The sequence below is a fragment of the Microcebus murinus genome, chromosome 2, assembly GCF_040939455.1.
Source record: "Microcebus murinus isolate Inina chromosome 2, M.murinus_Inina_mat1.0, whole genome shotgun sequence".
Classification (NCBI taxonomy): Eukaryota; Metazoa; Chordata; class Mammalia; order Primates; family Cheirogaleidae; genus Microcebus; species Microcebus murinus.
The window spans coordinates 28732951-28749255 of record NC_134105.1 but is presented as its reverse complement, the minus strand read 5'-3'; the positions used below and the strand labels follow the sequence as shown (position 1 = coordinate 28749255).

The window sequence follows — 16305 nt, the reverse complement described above, 5'->3', positions numbered from 1 at the left end:
TTGCTCAAGGTCAGGAGTTCAAAACCAGCCTGAGCAAGAGCGAGACCCCGTCTCTACTATAAATAGAAAGAAATTAATTGGCCAACTGATATATATATAAAAAATTAGCCGGGCATGGTGGCGCATGCCTGTAGTCCCAGCTACTCGGGGGGCTGAGGCAGAAGGATCACTCAAGCCCAGGAGTTTGAGGTTGCTGTGAGCTAGGCTGACGCCACGGCACTCACTCTAGCCTGGACAACAAAGTGAGACTCTGTCTCAAAAAAAAAAAAAAAAAAAAAAAAAAAAGATATGAGACTTGAAGCTCTTACTCGAGGGGGGAGGGGGGCACGGGCAATATATGTAACCTTAACACTTGTACTCCCATAATACGCTAAAATAAAAAATAATAAAAAATTAAAAAAAATAAAGATATGAGAAGGCGAAGTTTACAAAAGAATGACTTTCTCTGCTACAGATGACAACAAAGACTACAGACACACAGAGGAATGTCCCCTTTCCTATTCTGAGCTAGTTTCTCTTTTTTTTAATCCTGTTTTTATTCATCTCCATGTTTATAAACATATTTATCTTGGAAAAATATAATGACATCTATAAAATATCATGATATTTTTAAAATGCCCACAATAGAATACAATGACAAAAGATTAAAATCTCTGGGTGGGCCACCTGTAATCCCAGCACTTTGGGAGGCTGAGGCAGGAGGACTGAGGTCAGGAGTTTGAGACTAGCCTGGACAATATAGCAAGACCCTGTCTCTCCAGAAAAATTAAAAACAATTAGCTGCGCATGGTGGCATATATCTGTAGTCCCAGCTACTTGGGAGGCTGAGATGGGAGGATCACCTGAGCCCAGGAGTTTCATGTTACAGTGAGCTTTGACTGTGTCATCGTACCCTAGCCTGGGTGACAAGAGTCAGACCCTGTCACTGAAAAAAAGTAATAAAATAAAATCTCTGGGTGGGTAACACAAAAATTAAAAAGGGAACATTTTCCACCTCATTAGGACAAGCAAACCAAGGCCCCAGATATTGCATTATATCCTACAGCTTGGTAGGTGGCTCTGGGAGGTCAGCTCAGAGCCCAAAGCTAATAACATAAGGAAAGTCAAACAAAGGCAGGTATAGGTGAGGAGTAAAGAGGATGAAATAGTCCATATTTCTCTTTATACAATATCATGTTTAAAAAAATTTTTTTTTACAAATAACATGTATTCCTTTTGTAAAAATGAATGAATAAATGATATTTAGGTGTCACAAAACCCACCAATCATTTCCCTCTCATTCCTGCTAAACCAACGAGCTAGGATCATTTTTGTTTTATTCCTTTTCACTTGAGACCTGATATTTCCAAGCATGAGCTGCTTTCATTTGGTGGGAAGCCATGTGTCACCATGGTGAGTATGGGCCACCAAACCCCATGGATGTATTACCTTATGGGTGTCAATGAGAGATTGCAGGGCTTCTGTGTCATCAGGAAGTGCTCCCCGAAAGCGAAGCGTTTGCTCTGCTTCCGAAAGCCACTCCAACAGCATGTGAACTGTGTCCCGAAACTCTTCTGCCTGAAATGACCAAGCATGAAAGATTGAACCTCTCTCTACAGCTGCAGTCCTAGACCCTGGTGCATGCCAGAGAAAGGGTCTAGGACTGAGCTCTTTAGTGTACCACAGGCTTTTGATGGCCTTATGAAAGCTTCACAAGGGTCATCCTTCATGTGCAGATCTTTGCAAATCAGCTGAATTCCTTTTTTCGCTAATACAAATGAGTGTGACAGTCTTATAGAACATTCAGAGTATCAATTTTTGACTTAATTATATTTATTTCAAGAGTAGCTGGAACTGATCCTAACACACTAAAAAGAATTTGCTTAGATCCACTCCCTTGGGGGGGGGCACAGCAAATGTCTCTTACCTGTTTTAAGGCCTGCTCAAGTCGGCTTTGTTTGGAAACGGAGAGTTTACACACAGTGTCCCAGCGAGTGCTCAGTTCCTGGAGTTGCCCTTTCACCCAAGTGGTGTCATCTCGACTATTCTCAATTAGCTCTCGGCCTGACCGCTTCAGGACCTGAACAGTTCCTGTTCGTTTTCCCAGTTCCTTCTGGAAAACCTAGAAAACAGAATTAGTTTGAGAAATTTAAGTGGAAGAAGCAAAACCATAGAGAAAGTGATCATTTTCTTGATAGATTCTCATCATGAGTCTTTTATGCACACAGGAAAGAAGATGTATGAGAAACAACCAGAAGATGTGGCTCTAAATGTCTGCTTAGGTGTTTATGAGCTATGTGATAATAATAATAATATATAATAATAAGTTGCTTGTGTCCCAGTTTCCTCATCTGTAAAATGGGAATAATTACATTAACATTTCAGAATTACCAAGATAAAATAAGAACATATTTGCTGTGCAAAAAATAGGAATTTGCTGTAATTTCAAGGTAAAGTTTAATACTTTGTGCTGAAACAGGAGGATATCATGCAGTTCAACATGACAGGTGTAGATTATACTAAATTTTGGTGTATGTGGTGTTATACAGATTGTTAGGTTCATAAGTGGCTTACAAAAATCACTCGTTTCCATTTTAGGAATCAGTAGAAATAGATTATCTTGAGGATTTTCTTCTGAATTTAAATGCATTTTGTGACTCAACTGAGAGAGACAAGCAGGAAGAGGGGGGACCTTGAAGTGAAGTCTGTACATTGCCAAATCTGAATCAAACCAATTTTGGTAAATTCTTTGTGAGTGATGCAGAATTCCAGCAACAGTTTGTTTAAACACACAGAACAAGGAGCCGCCTTTCTGACAGGCAGAGACACAGGCTGTCAAGCTTTCTCCCCTAGATGGTTAACACAGAGCAGAAGGCACATGTAGGTAGAAGACCCTATAGCTTTGTACTTCACGTAGCCCATATCTCACCCCTTACCTTATGGGCATCCATGAGGTTCATGACAAGGTCGAGGTCCCCATGCACAGGCTGGTCCTCGGCCAGCTGTGGCTCCACCTTGTACAACCAGTCGACCAAGGCCTGCAAAGCATCCATGAACTGGCCTGAAAACAGCAGGGCTTCCTCCAACTTGTGCTGCCTGAGAAATGCACACAAACCCCACCATTTTTAAGAATTCTTTTTATGAATAGCCCACAATCCTGCCTGCTAAATGGGAGTATTGCTTGAGCTTTATATAGGAAGTGACTTCCATGTTACAACAGTTAGAAATAGTAAAAAAGTGACTAAGAGGGATACTGAGACATTTTTAATCAAACCTCTCTTTAGAAAGGAGTAAGTATAGTACAGGGGACAGGCACAGATGCCCTTTGGGCATCTTACAGTACAATGACACACAGGCACACCCTAACCACCCACCGTCTGTATTAATTACTTTAACCACTCTAAGGATAGGAGGTGGTTTGGGTGATGGCCAGGAGTCAGCTCCCAGCTCTACTACAGCGGTGTGATCCTGGGCTGTTTGTTCACCTCTTTGAATCTCAGTAGTCTCATCAAAACAAAAACTGGAGTACAAACAGTACAGAGATAAATTGTAATTTTAGCAGAGCATAGTGGACATGAATGGATGAAAGTACAACTTTCAGGACCAAGTACTAAGGTTCAAACCTTAGTTCTGCCACTTAGTAGCTGAGTGGACTTGGGGGAGTTAAGAACCTCTTTGTTATAGTTTTTTCACCTGTAAAATGGGAATAAAAACAGTTCTCACCTCGGTGGTTGGTATGAGAATTAAGTGATTATTAGGCACAGTTTGGCACATATTCAGTAGTACTTGTTCAGTAAAAAGTCATGTATTATTATGGTTGAGTGAGGTAATGACAGATTTTGGACAGTTTTGACACACAGTGAGAGTGCTCAGTAAAACAACTGTTGGTAATATAAATTGTCGATTTACAAATACTGTAGAGTCACTGATCTATTACTGTTGGCTTGATTTTATGGAACTCTGCCTTTCTAATACAGCAAGGTTCGAGTTTAAAATGAAAACTTTAATGTTTTACTCAAATTACTTCATAAACCTCTTTGAATTAACTGGAGATATTAAGATGGTACAAAACGTCTTACTGATGCATTATCTTTCTCATCATTTTATAGAATCTAATAACAGTCTTAGTTACTCTGGGGATCCCAAACAGGCCCTGAAGGGGGACATTCATGCTCACCGTTCCACAGACTTGCCACAAACAGTATCCCACTTATCTCTGACTTCTCCCAGTAAGTTGTCAAGTTTCTGAGTATCGTCAGGAAGCAAAGTCTTTTCTTTCAGTGCTCTGCCAGTTCTAATTGTGGTGTCATACACAGGCTGTTTGCCACCAAGAGTTTTCTGAAACTCCTATGTTTCCAGAAAGAAAAGAAAAAAACATGTTAAAAGTCAGATGACATTTTGATTTAGAACAAAAAAATTTGAGTTTTCAGGCTAGAAACCCAATATAGTTTGAAAATCTCTACTATTTTTTTTTTCTTTCTTTTTTTAAGAAGACAGAGTCTTACTCTGTTGCTCCGGCTAGAGTGTGGTGGCGACAGCCTAACTCACAGCAACCTCAAACTCCTAGGCTCAAGTGATCCTCCCATTTTAGTCTCCCTAGTAGCTGGGGCTACTGGCACGCGCCACATGCATGGATAATTTTTTATTTTCTTTTTAGAGACAGAGTCTACTATGTGGTCCAGGCTGGTCTCGAACTCCTAGCCTCAAGCAATCCTCTTGCCTCAGCCTCCCAAAGTGCTGGGATTATAGTTGTGAGCCATTGCACCCAGCCTTTGAATACCATTACTTTTTGAACTTAAATTAGTAATAACTTATCCTCAAGAAATTTATAATTTTTTATTTTAATTTGTATTTTTTAAGAATAGAGACAGGGTCTCACTGTGTTGCTCAGGCAGGTCTTGAACTCCTGACCTCAAGTTAGCCTTCCCACTTCAGCCTCCCAAAGTGCTGGGATTACAGGCAAAAGTCATTATGCCCAGGCAGAAATTTATAATCTTTTGTTTATGCCATATTCAGCAGTGCTTGACAATTTCTAAAAGCCTACAGCTTTAATTGGTTACTCCCCTAACCATTTTGTTTAAATTGTTATTTAAAAAACAAAAATGGTTAGATATCTAAATGGAATTCTAGCTTCATCATCTTGACTTTTTAACATTAACCAACTGGTTTTCTTTTGACTACCTCTGATTTTTCTTTTTAGCAAGCTACAAGCATTAGTGAATACCAAGCCCAAGACTTAACAGCACTGAACTGCTTCACCTTATGCTTAGAGAGCTGAAGTTTAATTTTGTCTGGGTCATTGGATATCTCCAGTTCTGAGTCCAGGTGACTCTCTGCATCTTCTAGCCAGTCAATCAGTTTTTTCCAGGCTTCATGGAACTAAAATTATATAAGAAATAAGTTACAACAGGAACAAATACGTAAACTATACAATATGTTTACGAAAACCATTCGAGACTTGATACATGCAGCCCAAAGTTGTTCGATAAGTTAATATCTTTCTTTTATAACTTACTTGCTTTGCCCGCTTCCTGGCATCATCTAGTGATCGACCTCTTTCAATGGATCGCTGGACAACCTTCTCCCACCGAGACTGGACACTAACCAACAGATTCTTGATCAGAACAACATCCTGTTTTTGGCTGAGGAACTTTAACTGATTTCCAGTTTGATCCAGCTCGATGATCTGGTCTCTATGAGCGTTCACTTCATTAGCAAAAACCTGAGGGGACAATATTGTTTTTTTAAAGCTTAAGACAAAGGAGCATTCCTTTCAAAAGGAAGGCAATGTCAAAATGTCACAGTTACCTTATGTTCCTCTATCTGGGAAAGGACAGTGTTTAGAATCAGGCTGGGAGGAGAAGCGATGTTTAAACTCTGTTCTGCTAGCGTGAGCCAGTTGATAAATTCTTGTAGGGAATTCTGGAATTCTGTTGCCAGGTTGAGGGCCTCTTCCAGCTTTGACTGAATTTTAAGTAAAACACACACACAAAAAGAAAAAGTGCCAAATTTAGGAATTATAGCTTCAATGACAAAGGCATGAATTGTACACCAAATGAAATGACCTCTAAAAAGGAAGCCCCATTTACTCAACTGCCAAGCATGCCTTGTTTGTAAAGAAAGGGACATTTTAATGTTAGTGTTTGAAACTGAAACAACTGGACAAGAACTGTGTGCATGGAAAAGGAAAGAGCACAATGAGCAGCTAAGTTCCTTTCTCTACCACTCTCCACTTCCTGGACCAGGAATAAAACTATTCAATCACTGTAAGTGAGCAGACCCTTTAGTGGCGACAGCTGCAAGCTATGCATCCTGCTTCGGATAAGGTCTCTGTTTCCTTTAACATATTTTCTGTGGTGTATAAACAGCTAAATGAAAAGCCTTTTACTATAAAGATGATGTTAAATACATGGCTTCAGAAAATAAGGCATACAAAAATGTCTGAGTCTGAGACTTATGCTACAAGCATAAAAGGTAATAAAAGAAGCCATGACATTCTAGGCAAAAAAAAGACAATACTAGATGTAAATTTTTAGACACTTTGATCTAAATCAGAAGAGCAAAAACAACGGCTCATTCAGACCAAGTGTTACTCTCGAAAAAGACACTTCAATTCCACAGAGTCCACAAGCTCCATCCTCAGAGACCTCTATCCCCAACTTCCTGCCTCTGGACCATCTACCAAGGAGGCAAAGTAAAATAAAGACAGGCTGTTAAAAAAAAAAAAAAAATATATATATATATATATATACACACACACACACACACACACACATATACACACACACACATATATCTCCAAATTACTCACAGAAAACCCCCCAAGATGTACACTAAAAATATTAATGCTGTTAATTCTAGCTCATTGGGTTACATATGATTTTCATTTTCCTATTTGTGCTGTCAGGTTACTTTTGTAACCCCCTCAAAAAACATTATAATAAATGTTATAAACATGTATAAACCCAACCTAAACAAGTGGATAAATGAAATCTACCTCAAATCTATCATAGAAATGTTTAGAAATATAAGTTCCTAGATGGTAGGAATTCTTTCCACATTATATCTTTATCTTCTTTGATATAGCAGCATATAGATTTAATAATTTTATTAGTTTTGAAATACAATGTTTCTGCAAAATCAGAAATAACTATCCTTTGACACCTAGATTTGCCTGACCATTTGCAATGACAGGTAACTACTTTGAGGCATTCTGCTCTACTGTTAGGAAAACCTTCTGGAAATTTCTTAATTATGAGCTAGAATCTGCTTCAGTTTCTTTAGTTAGTCTTAGTTCAGCCTTCTGCAGGAATTATGGATGATAGCCTGTCCAAGGCTTTGAATCCAGTTATATACCCAGGTCCTTTGGCCATTCTTCATAGAACAAAATTACCCAAACCCATGATAGAAAGATTCTAGGAAATTAATGCTTCTCTCAAAATGCTCATTTATGTGTGAATATTTGTGTCCTTCTCCTTCACTAATTTCACAATGATAGTGTTCATGCTTTTACTGTTTCCTCTATAAACCTAACACAGTGCCTGGGACACACTTGCTTAATAACTATTTATTGAGTGAATGTGGCCAATAGGTTTGCACATATATTTTACACTTGGTATGATCAACAAAGAACAGTGAACCTCTGGACTCATATAAAACATATAATCTTTTTGGGTATATATCTGATCCTTAATCGTCTTTCTCTGCTTCTGTAGAGAAAAGAACTTGATTTTTGAAGAAGAGTGGGAAGAGGTCATATAATTTACTTCTCTTCTGATTTTTAGCAAATTTCCTTATATAGAGCACTTATACTGGAAACCAAATTCCTTATGGAGAATTATTAGTCACACTCCCCACATGCCCTGTCCCTGCCCTCACAATCACAAGCTACCAACTCCAGCAAAACCTTGTTTGTAAGTAGGAACACAAATTGGTGATTAATATAGAATATAAAGTCCATCACTGAGCAGTAACAGGCAGTAATGTCTTAACTGGCAGATGTAGAAAAGGAATGAATAATTATAAAAGCAAATATCAGCTGAAACTAGTATCATCACTGCAGCTTGACAAGAATGGAAAACAGAAATTTAACAGCAGAAGAGATAGCCAATTCTGCAACTTCTATTACAATATATTGGTCTTTGAAAAATCTTCATATAAACAAGACGGCAATTACTGTATATGCAATCACCAAGCAAACTACTCGAACTCAGTAATAACACTTGTATTTTGTGGCGATACCTTTCTTTCTTCCATCTTACTGCTGACCACATGCCACTTCTGCTCCAAGAGTGCAACACTCTGTTCTGTCTTAGAGCCAGACCCAGAATCATCACGGCTTAGAAGCATTAGCCTGCCCTTGTCAAGCAGCTGATTGTAGGTCTCTTCTTTGGCTTTTAGCTGGGAATAGAGTTCCTACAAGAAAAGGCAGGGAAGATTTCAATAATACCAATTCCCGGGGAGATACCCACACACAGATTTCACGAGCAGAGTCTAGGAAAGTCCATGAAGGCCTCATTTTGATTAAAAGCCTTCCTTTTGGATTTGGTTCAGCTGCTGAGCTATTAGGGAATAAAATCCACCATTCTTCCTCAACACTAAAATTCTAACATTAAAAATAATTTTAATATTAAGCAATTAACATTTAATTATTAACATTCATTATTTATTAGTGTATTTTATTAAATAAATTTGTTGCCAAGTGACAAAGTAAAATATTAAGATAATTTTGTTACTAAGTAAATAGAAGAAATCCTTTTATGCATCAGAGATCATAAAAATAGACCTCAATAATTTACTTCTCCTTTTCATGAAGGATCTGCCTAGAAATTATGTTGCCTTTTATTCTCAGCAGGCTTTCTTGAAATATTATCAGCATCTATTCAAGTTTCCTAAATCCTAAGTAGTCATCTTAAATACAAATACATATATGTTTGTATTTGTCTCTTTTTTTTTTGTTTGTTTTTGGGGCCAAACCACGTGGCTTTATTATACACTTGTGGACGAGGTTCTGGGGTCCAAAGAGAGGGGGGCCCCAGAAGTCGCCTGTCTCTTTTTTTTCAATTTTTTTTACTCTTGATCTCATGACAGATTATGTATTTATTTTCTTGATGGTTTCATCTTCAAGTCAATACTCTTATGCCCATCAAACTGATCAACCCAAGATTTACCTGCTCACCAATGTATTTCCAGTTGACTCTGCCCTGTCACTACTGCTGCCTATGGTAAAATATTAGAAGCCTGTAATAAAGCAGCAATCCTCAAGGTTGTACTAGATAGTTGGTAAAAATGCACTACTTTGTGGATTCCCAGATACATACACGACTGAGAATGCAGAAATGAGCTACTGAATATGAGATGCTTATGCTCAATTTCAAGAAACTGATACTACCATGTGTGTATCAAGCTGTTCCCTAGCAGTTTCAGGAAGTCCTCCTGTGGGCTTAGATGCAGAAAGCTGGCTCTCCATTCTAGTCAGTTCCAAGAGGAAATCTTCAATTTCGCTGTGGAAACCCTGGGCCTTTTGAGAAAAAGACATACCAGCAATGTCAGTAGTCAATTCTTAGCTTGGAAAGTGAATTTTTTCTTTTTCAGTTATTTTTGAGACAAGATCTTATACTGTTGCCTGGGCTAAAGTGCAGTGGGGTCATCTAGCCCACTGCAATTTCAAACTCCTGGGCCCAAGTGATCCTCCTGAGTAGTTGGGACTACAGGTGTGTGTCACCATGCCTGGATAATTTTTTCCATTTTTTGTAGAGATGGGCTCTCACTAAGTTACTCGGGCTGGTCTAGAACTCCTAGCCTCAAGTGATCCTTCCAACTCAGCCTCTCTCGAAGTGCTAGGATTACAAGCATGAGCCACCATGCTCAGCCCAAAAGTAAACTTTCTAAATGATCGTATGAGGAATTTATCTTGACAGAGAAATTTTGGGCTGCTCAGAGGCAGAGCTGTTCTGTTGCTGTATTATCATGGGCCCAATATCTTTTTTTTTTTGGAGACAGAGTCTCACTTTGTTGCCCAGGTTAGAGTGAGTGCCGTGGCGGCAGCCTAGCTCACAGCAATCTCAAACTCCTGGGCTCAAGCAATCCTACTGCCTCAGCCTCCCAAGTAGCTGGGACTACAGGCACGCACACCATGCCTGGCTAATTTTTTCTATATATATTAGTTGGCCAATTAATTTCTATCTATTTATACTAGAGACAGGGTCTCACTCTTGCTCAGGCTGGTTTGGAACTCCTGACCTCGAGCAATCTGCCCGCCTCGGCCTCCCAGAGTGCTAGGATTACAGGTGTGAGCCACCGCGCCCGGCCCCAATATACTTATTTATTGTGAGAATCTAGCAGATTCCTTCAGACCTCACTATAACATATTACAGACATCTGATATAACCTGATAAACTGACTGTACAACTAAGGTTCTGTTGAATAGAGGGGATCTGACTTGATCCAAGAAAAAACAAACTATGAACAAGGTTTTTATAGCGAAGATCTACTAACTTTGAATGGAAATAAAGAGACTAGGCTACCAACTAATCTAAAAAAGAACCACCCAATCAAAAGCTGTTGTTCCAAATGAGTTTTAGCACAGAACAGACCGTCCTCTTAAGACACAGGGGGTTCTACTCCAAATTGCTTTCCTCTCTCTGACTTAGGCATGCTTTCTGTTTATCTGCATAGCTTTCTCTACCTAACCTGGATGTCACATGTACCTGCTGCAGTGTTGACTGAAGCTGCTGCTCCCTCTCCTCTGTTTTCTGTAACACTGACTCCCAGCACTGGTTCATAGTTTCCAAACGGCTCCTTAAGCTGCTGGCATCATCTCCAGCACTAGATTCAAGAAGCTCATTGCCGGCTTTGTTGACTGTTTCCACTGTGGCTTGATGAGCCAAAACATCATTTTTTAGAACCTAAAAAATATTGAACAGCATGATTTATCTCTGTAGATATCATCACACCTGGTTCCCTAAGATACACACATCAAAAGGCTTCTTTCTGGTGGCAATATGGTCTCAAACCAGAAAGGATAGAGATGAAAAAATGAAAATACTTACATGGTGCTTTGCGAGCTCAACTTCAATGACTTTAGGGTCTCCGCTTATTGGTCTTTGAGCATCTAACAACTCTTCAGTGTGTGTCAGCCAACTCATTAGTTCTTCTAAGGCATGTTGGAACTGGCCAAGGGCCAAGAGAGCACCTTCTAACTTATGCTACTCAGAAAAAGAGAGAAAGGGAACATTTGTTAGGAATCTAGAAAAGAGCAGAGAGTAGTAGTTCACTGATGTACTCTACTACTCGCCTTACCTGTCTGTGGGCAATTTTCTCACCCAGGTTCTCCCAGAGGTGTTTCAGTTCTGTCAATGGTTCTCGTATTATGTCTCTGTCTGTTTCATCAGTAGCTTTCTTTAGCATCAGTTCACCCTGGTGATTGAGCTTCTCCATCTCAATTTGCTGTTGGTAAACTTCCACTTTGAACTCCTATCAAAGACATACTTAATGTTAACATCAAACTAAGCCTTTAAAAACTAAAAAGAAGCAACTTTTCTTCAAAAGCCATTCCCAGATACAAACCTTCATTTCATTTAACTGATCTTTAACAGTGTTGAGGTCAGTGCCAACAGGGGGCATGGTGCAGAGTTTAATCACAGTGTTATCTAGCCAGTCAAACATTGCCTAGGATAAAAATACAAGTAAATAGTCAAAAACAAAAACAGAAGTTGGGAAAGAATTAGCATTAACCCTGCTAATATAAGAAGGTATGAATCAAAGCACCTTGTGCTATTATATTTGCAAATTTAGGCAGGGGGCAGAGATAAGGGATAATAATCTTTAGTAATATGGAGATTTAAGAATAGAGCCAATGTTATTGGGATGAGGCCCAAAATAAATGACAATCTGGAAACACTAAATTTGAATAAAAGTTAACATTTCTCATCGCCAGCTAGAGAACTCATGGTGTCCTGAAGCTACTGTGCCAAGCTGCTTCAAGATAACCTGGGTTTGGAACCTCTAGCAAGCAATGACTCTCACAGTTAACACCAGTTTCACTGGATAGCTGAATTACTCTACGTCAAGCAGGCAATGGTGATGATAAAAATGGCAGGAAAAGTAAAAATTCAGACATAGGTCACTACTTTTCTCAGCAGAAGTAGGAAACTTTGGTTAGAAATGGAGAAACAACACTGTCTTAGGTCCTGTGAAAAGTGATCCACTCCTGTGCTAAAATCAGGAAATGGCTATAAATGAAACCCGTATTTCCTTGGTGGTCACCTCCTGGCCTCTCACCTGAAGAGTGTCCTGATATTGCACAGCAGCTTGCATGGCATCTTCAAGTTTTTCTAGCCTCTCTTTCCATGTTTTATTTAAATTCTCCCAAGCATTATTCATCTAGGGGAAAAACATGCAGTTAGATTCTTCAATTAATACTACTCTTTAGTCTGAGCCCACTAATGTTCCATCTGAATGCCTCATCCATTTCTCCATACCTCATCAATGCTCTTCCTCACTTCGGGCTTCTCAGTTTCTCCACAGGCAAAAATCAAATCTGCTCCAAGGATTCGAATAAACTCCAACTCCTCATGGAGACCATCTGTCTCTTCCTTAATAGTCTACATGTAATGAACAGCATATAAGCCAAAACAGAAAGCAGAACAGAACTTCCCAAACTTTGCAAATGTGATTTATATCCCCATCAATAGCAGATGTTCTCAACAGAACTGTCAATTTCACAAAATGTTCATAATATTTTGCTTACCTAGACAGTGAAGTTTCAGACTCTGGTTATTTTTCATATATATATATATACACACAAAATATGTATCAACTATTATATAGAGGTATATGAACACATAAAACAGTATGGGAAAGGTATAATGAGCTTCAATAATTCACAAAAGGTTTATCCCTTCCTGCCTCCAAGGATAGTATAACCTACAGCCAGAAGTCTATTATAGAGAAGTATATCAACAAGGGTAAAATAATAAGTACAAATAAAAAATTTAAGCACTGAGTGACTGGTATGAGTGCTAGACTCTATAAAGAAGTTTGTGCCATATCCTAAAAATTGGTTCATAGACTGGCCTAACTGATAGGGGTAGGGATGAGGAAAATATCTATGTGGAAAAATAGCTAAAATAAAAAAGAAACAGACAATATCAAGATAGGCATAGCTTGCACTAAAAGAACAAGAAGAGAAATGCATTTAGTAAAAACTAGACCCCCCAAAAAGACTAGAAAAAGGTATGTCAAAGTAACATTTGTTATCTCTTGATGAGTCCAAAATTGATTTTCATTTTCCACCATCTATTATTTTTTTACCTTAAAGACATTTAGCATAATGAGCAGATATTTTTTTTCAAGTGGAAAAGAAGTCTTAACTTAAAAAAAAAAATTTTATAAAATTTTTGAGGAACCCAGCCTGGTTAAGTAGTTTAACACAACATACTCCAATAAAGTGCTTTTCGAGAGGACAAACACATGAGAAACGGGGTTCTGTTTCTTTCTTACCTCAGCAGCTTCAACCTGTTGTTTGATGATGGATGGGTCAATGCCTGGGCTTTCCAAGTCATGAACAATATCCTGGGTATCTTTGATGGTGGTCAGGAGAGCTGCCATATCATACCAGAACTTCTCCGCTAATTCAAGGACATCAAGAAATTTAATTTCTCGCTCTTCAGCCCGAGCTTTAATGTCCTCCCAGAAGAATACCATTTGATCCAATTTATCTTGGATTTCTGAGGAGACAAAAAAGATAAGTGAATAAAACTTCTCTAAGTACTTGAAATCAGTCTCATCAGAAATTTCATCTAACCTTTTCAATGAAACCATCTTTAAAAAAGGCTCTAAGGCCGGGCGCGGTGGCTCACGCCTGTAATCCTAGCACTCTGGGAGGCCGAGGCGGGCGGATTGCTCAAGGTCAGGAGTTCAAAACCAGCCTGAGCGAGACCCCGTCTCTACCATAAAAATAGAAAGAAATTAATTGGCCAACTAATATATATAATATAAAAATCAGCCGGGCATGGTGGCTCGTGCTTGTAGTCCCAGCTACGCGGGAGGCTGAGGCAGCAGGATCGCTTGAGCCCAGGAGTTTGAGGTTGCTGTGAGCTAGGCTGACACCACGGCACTCACTCTAGCCTAGGCAAGAAAGCGAGACTCTGTCTCAAAAAAAAAAAAAAAAAGGCTCTAAACATTTGTAACTGAAGGATACTTTTCTATCTTAGTTTTATTATTTCTACATTAGCATTTTCAGCTTATGTTGGTCTCTCACATAAAGGGATCACAGAGGTAATCTGAAAATAAACTAACATAAAGGTACTGCTAAGATACAAAACCTCTAATGTACAAAGAGGCTGAAATGAGAACTCTATTTGTAGTGTTCTCTGTTGAACTTGTATGTTTTCCCATGGAAAGTGTTATAAAAGGTAGTTATGTTCTACCCACTATTGATACTGTAGTTTCCTCACATTAGGGGTTAAAGGAGCATTTGTTTCCTGGCCTGGGAATCTAACTACCAATTGTAACCTTGTTTCAATGGGGAGATGTGTTCTGAATTCTAAATGACCTCCAAATGACTTGCTGGAATACTCATTACTTGGGGTCTGCCTTTATATTCAATGAAATAAATATATCTGATGGGATGCGGGAGATAACCACAGCCTTGAATTTATCCTACTGATTTTCTTTAAAAATTATTACATCCATCAAGCAAGCACCTTTTGCAGCCAGATCCTTGTCTGCTCCCTGAGATCGCCCAATGAGCTCTTCTCCACGACGCTTCAGAGCCTCAAAGGATGGCTGCAGTTTTTCTAGCTCCATGGTGGCACTCTTATTGTCACCGATGCACTCTCTGATCTTGTCTACTTCAGCAGGGATCAGTGGTGGCATACGGAGGCGAGAGGAAAGATTCTCCAGAGTCTCCAACATAGGCTCAATTTTATCATGAAACTAAACAAATGTTGGAACATTAGCCATCGCAGCAATATCTCATCACACTTCTTGGGGAAGTGTTAGGGAATAAGGACAAGGTACAAATCTACTACTGTTTAGGATAACCTGTGCTCAGCCCAGCCCAATGGCTGTTAAGTATTGGGTTGGCTAAGAAACTGTTTTGGGCACAGTACACCAGAGCTGACCCGCCAGATAAAAAGAAATGCTAATATTTATTTTAAGAATCAAAAGATATTAATACACCAGAAATCAACTCAAATCTTTAGTGCTGCCACAATATTTCTCCCATTCCAACCAACGTAATGAAAAAGGGACAAGACTATGAAACCAGTGAGAGTCAGTATGTCAACATCTCAGATGACAGTTGCATGCAACAGACTAGACCAAGAAGTTAGATGCCCTCCACCAGCTGTGTAAATGGATGGGGAACTTAAAATGCTACATGATTTGGCATTTAAAAGTATGGCATGCAATTTAACAACCTACCGTATGGAACAGTGAGAGAAGAAAATGTTGGCATGAGGAAAGGCAATTAAGGAAGCCCAAATCTAACCTTATTCTAAAAGAATAATTACCTTCCCACCTTTTTGCTACTTTGAATAACATGACCACAATTATAAAATTCTCATTTATAACAATTCAGAGAGGGGAGAAAAGGGAGCAAAAGAGATAAGCTTGCCTTCTTAAAAAAAATCTATCTAAAACCAACTCTGGATTCTTTAATTAGTGTAAGGCTTATCAATTAAGTGTCCTATAGGAAAAACATGGTGGGATTTCCTTAACAAAATTACTTCCCATCATTCCCTCACTTCTACGTTCCACCCCCAAATGAAACTGGCATAGTAAACTGTGCTAATCAAATTTATTCTGCTAACATTAAGGGAAATTTCATGATAGGCAATGCCTTCAATTTTCAGTTTTATAAGAACACCCTAACACCAATGGGGGTGGGTACCTTACCTCTGTAATCTGTAATGGTGGGCGCAGTCAACACAACAATGAAATGTGACCATGTGGGGAAGACAGGAGCAGGCAGCAACAACACAAAGTAACACATTCCACAATGTGAGTGAGAGATGGGACGGAAGGTGGGGGGAAAAACTTGAGTAAGTACAAATATTAACCAAGAATATTGACTAAACATAGGAATAAAATACCCAGACATGACAAAAGTACCACTAACAGTAATATATTAGTTGAAAAGTATGTAGTTACATGCTTTAAACTCCACTGTGGGTGGTTTATGCTTCTCTTTGGCTCTTACTTCTCCCTACCCAAGCAACCTTCTCTCAACTAGGAGCTAGCTTGTTGCTTCTTGAGTAAGAAAACTAATGTGCTATTGTTCTAAATCTCAAAAGTAACAGGACCAATAGGAACCATTTT

The 16305-nt window shown here is 39.0% G+C and overlaps 1 protein-coding gene across 28 annotated transcripts in view; it reads right to left on the bottom strand.

Moving 5' to 3' along the window:
• Positions 1 to 16305, bottom strand: part of MACF1 (microtubule actin crosslinking factor 1) — a 358950-nt gene that overhangs the window by 29645 nt on the left and 313000 nt on the right. For all 28 annotated transcript variants that reach the window (XM_075996862.1, XM_075996875.1, XM_075996872.1 and 25 more), the window contains 17 exons: positions 14688 to 14919; positions 13483 to 13709; positions 12462 to 12584; positions 12262 to 12363; positions 11548 to 11649; positions 11281 to 11454; positions 11031 to 11186; positions 10689 to 10886; positions 9371 to 9499; positions 8221 to 8394; positions 5788 to 5943; positions 5495 to 5701; positions 5239 to 5358; positions 4157 to 4326; positions 2916 to 3075; positions 1907 to 2101; positions 1429 to 1557 (listed from right to left, as the gene is read on the bottom strand). In XM_075996862.1, the coding sequence (XP_075852977.1) occupies positions 1429 to 1557; positions 1907 to 2101; positions 2916 to 3075; positions 4157 to 4326; positions 5239 to 5358; positions 5495 to 5701; positions 5788 to 5943; positions 8221 to 8394; positions 9371 to 9499; positions 10689 to 10886; positions 11031 to 11186; positions 11281 to 11454; positions 11548 to 11649; positions 12262 to 12363; positions 12462 to 12584; positions 13483 to 13709; positions 14688 to 14919 (2754 nt within the window). The remainder of the gene's footprint in view (positions 1 to 1428; positions 1558 to 1906; positions 2102 to 2915; positions 3076 to 4156; positions 4327 to 5238; positions 5359 to 5494; positions 5702 to 5787; positions 5944 to 8220; positions 8395 to 9370; positions 9500 to 10688; positions 10887 to 11030; positions 11187 to 11280; positions 11455 to 11547; positions 11650 to 12261; positions 12364 to 12461; positions 12585 to 13482; positions 13710 to 14687; positions 14920 to 16305) is intronic.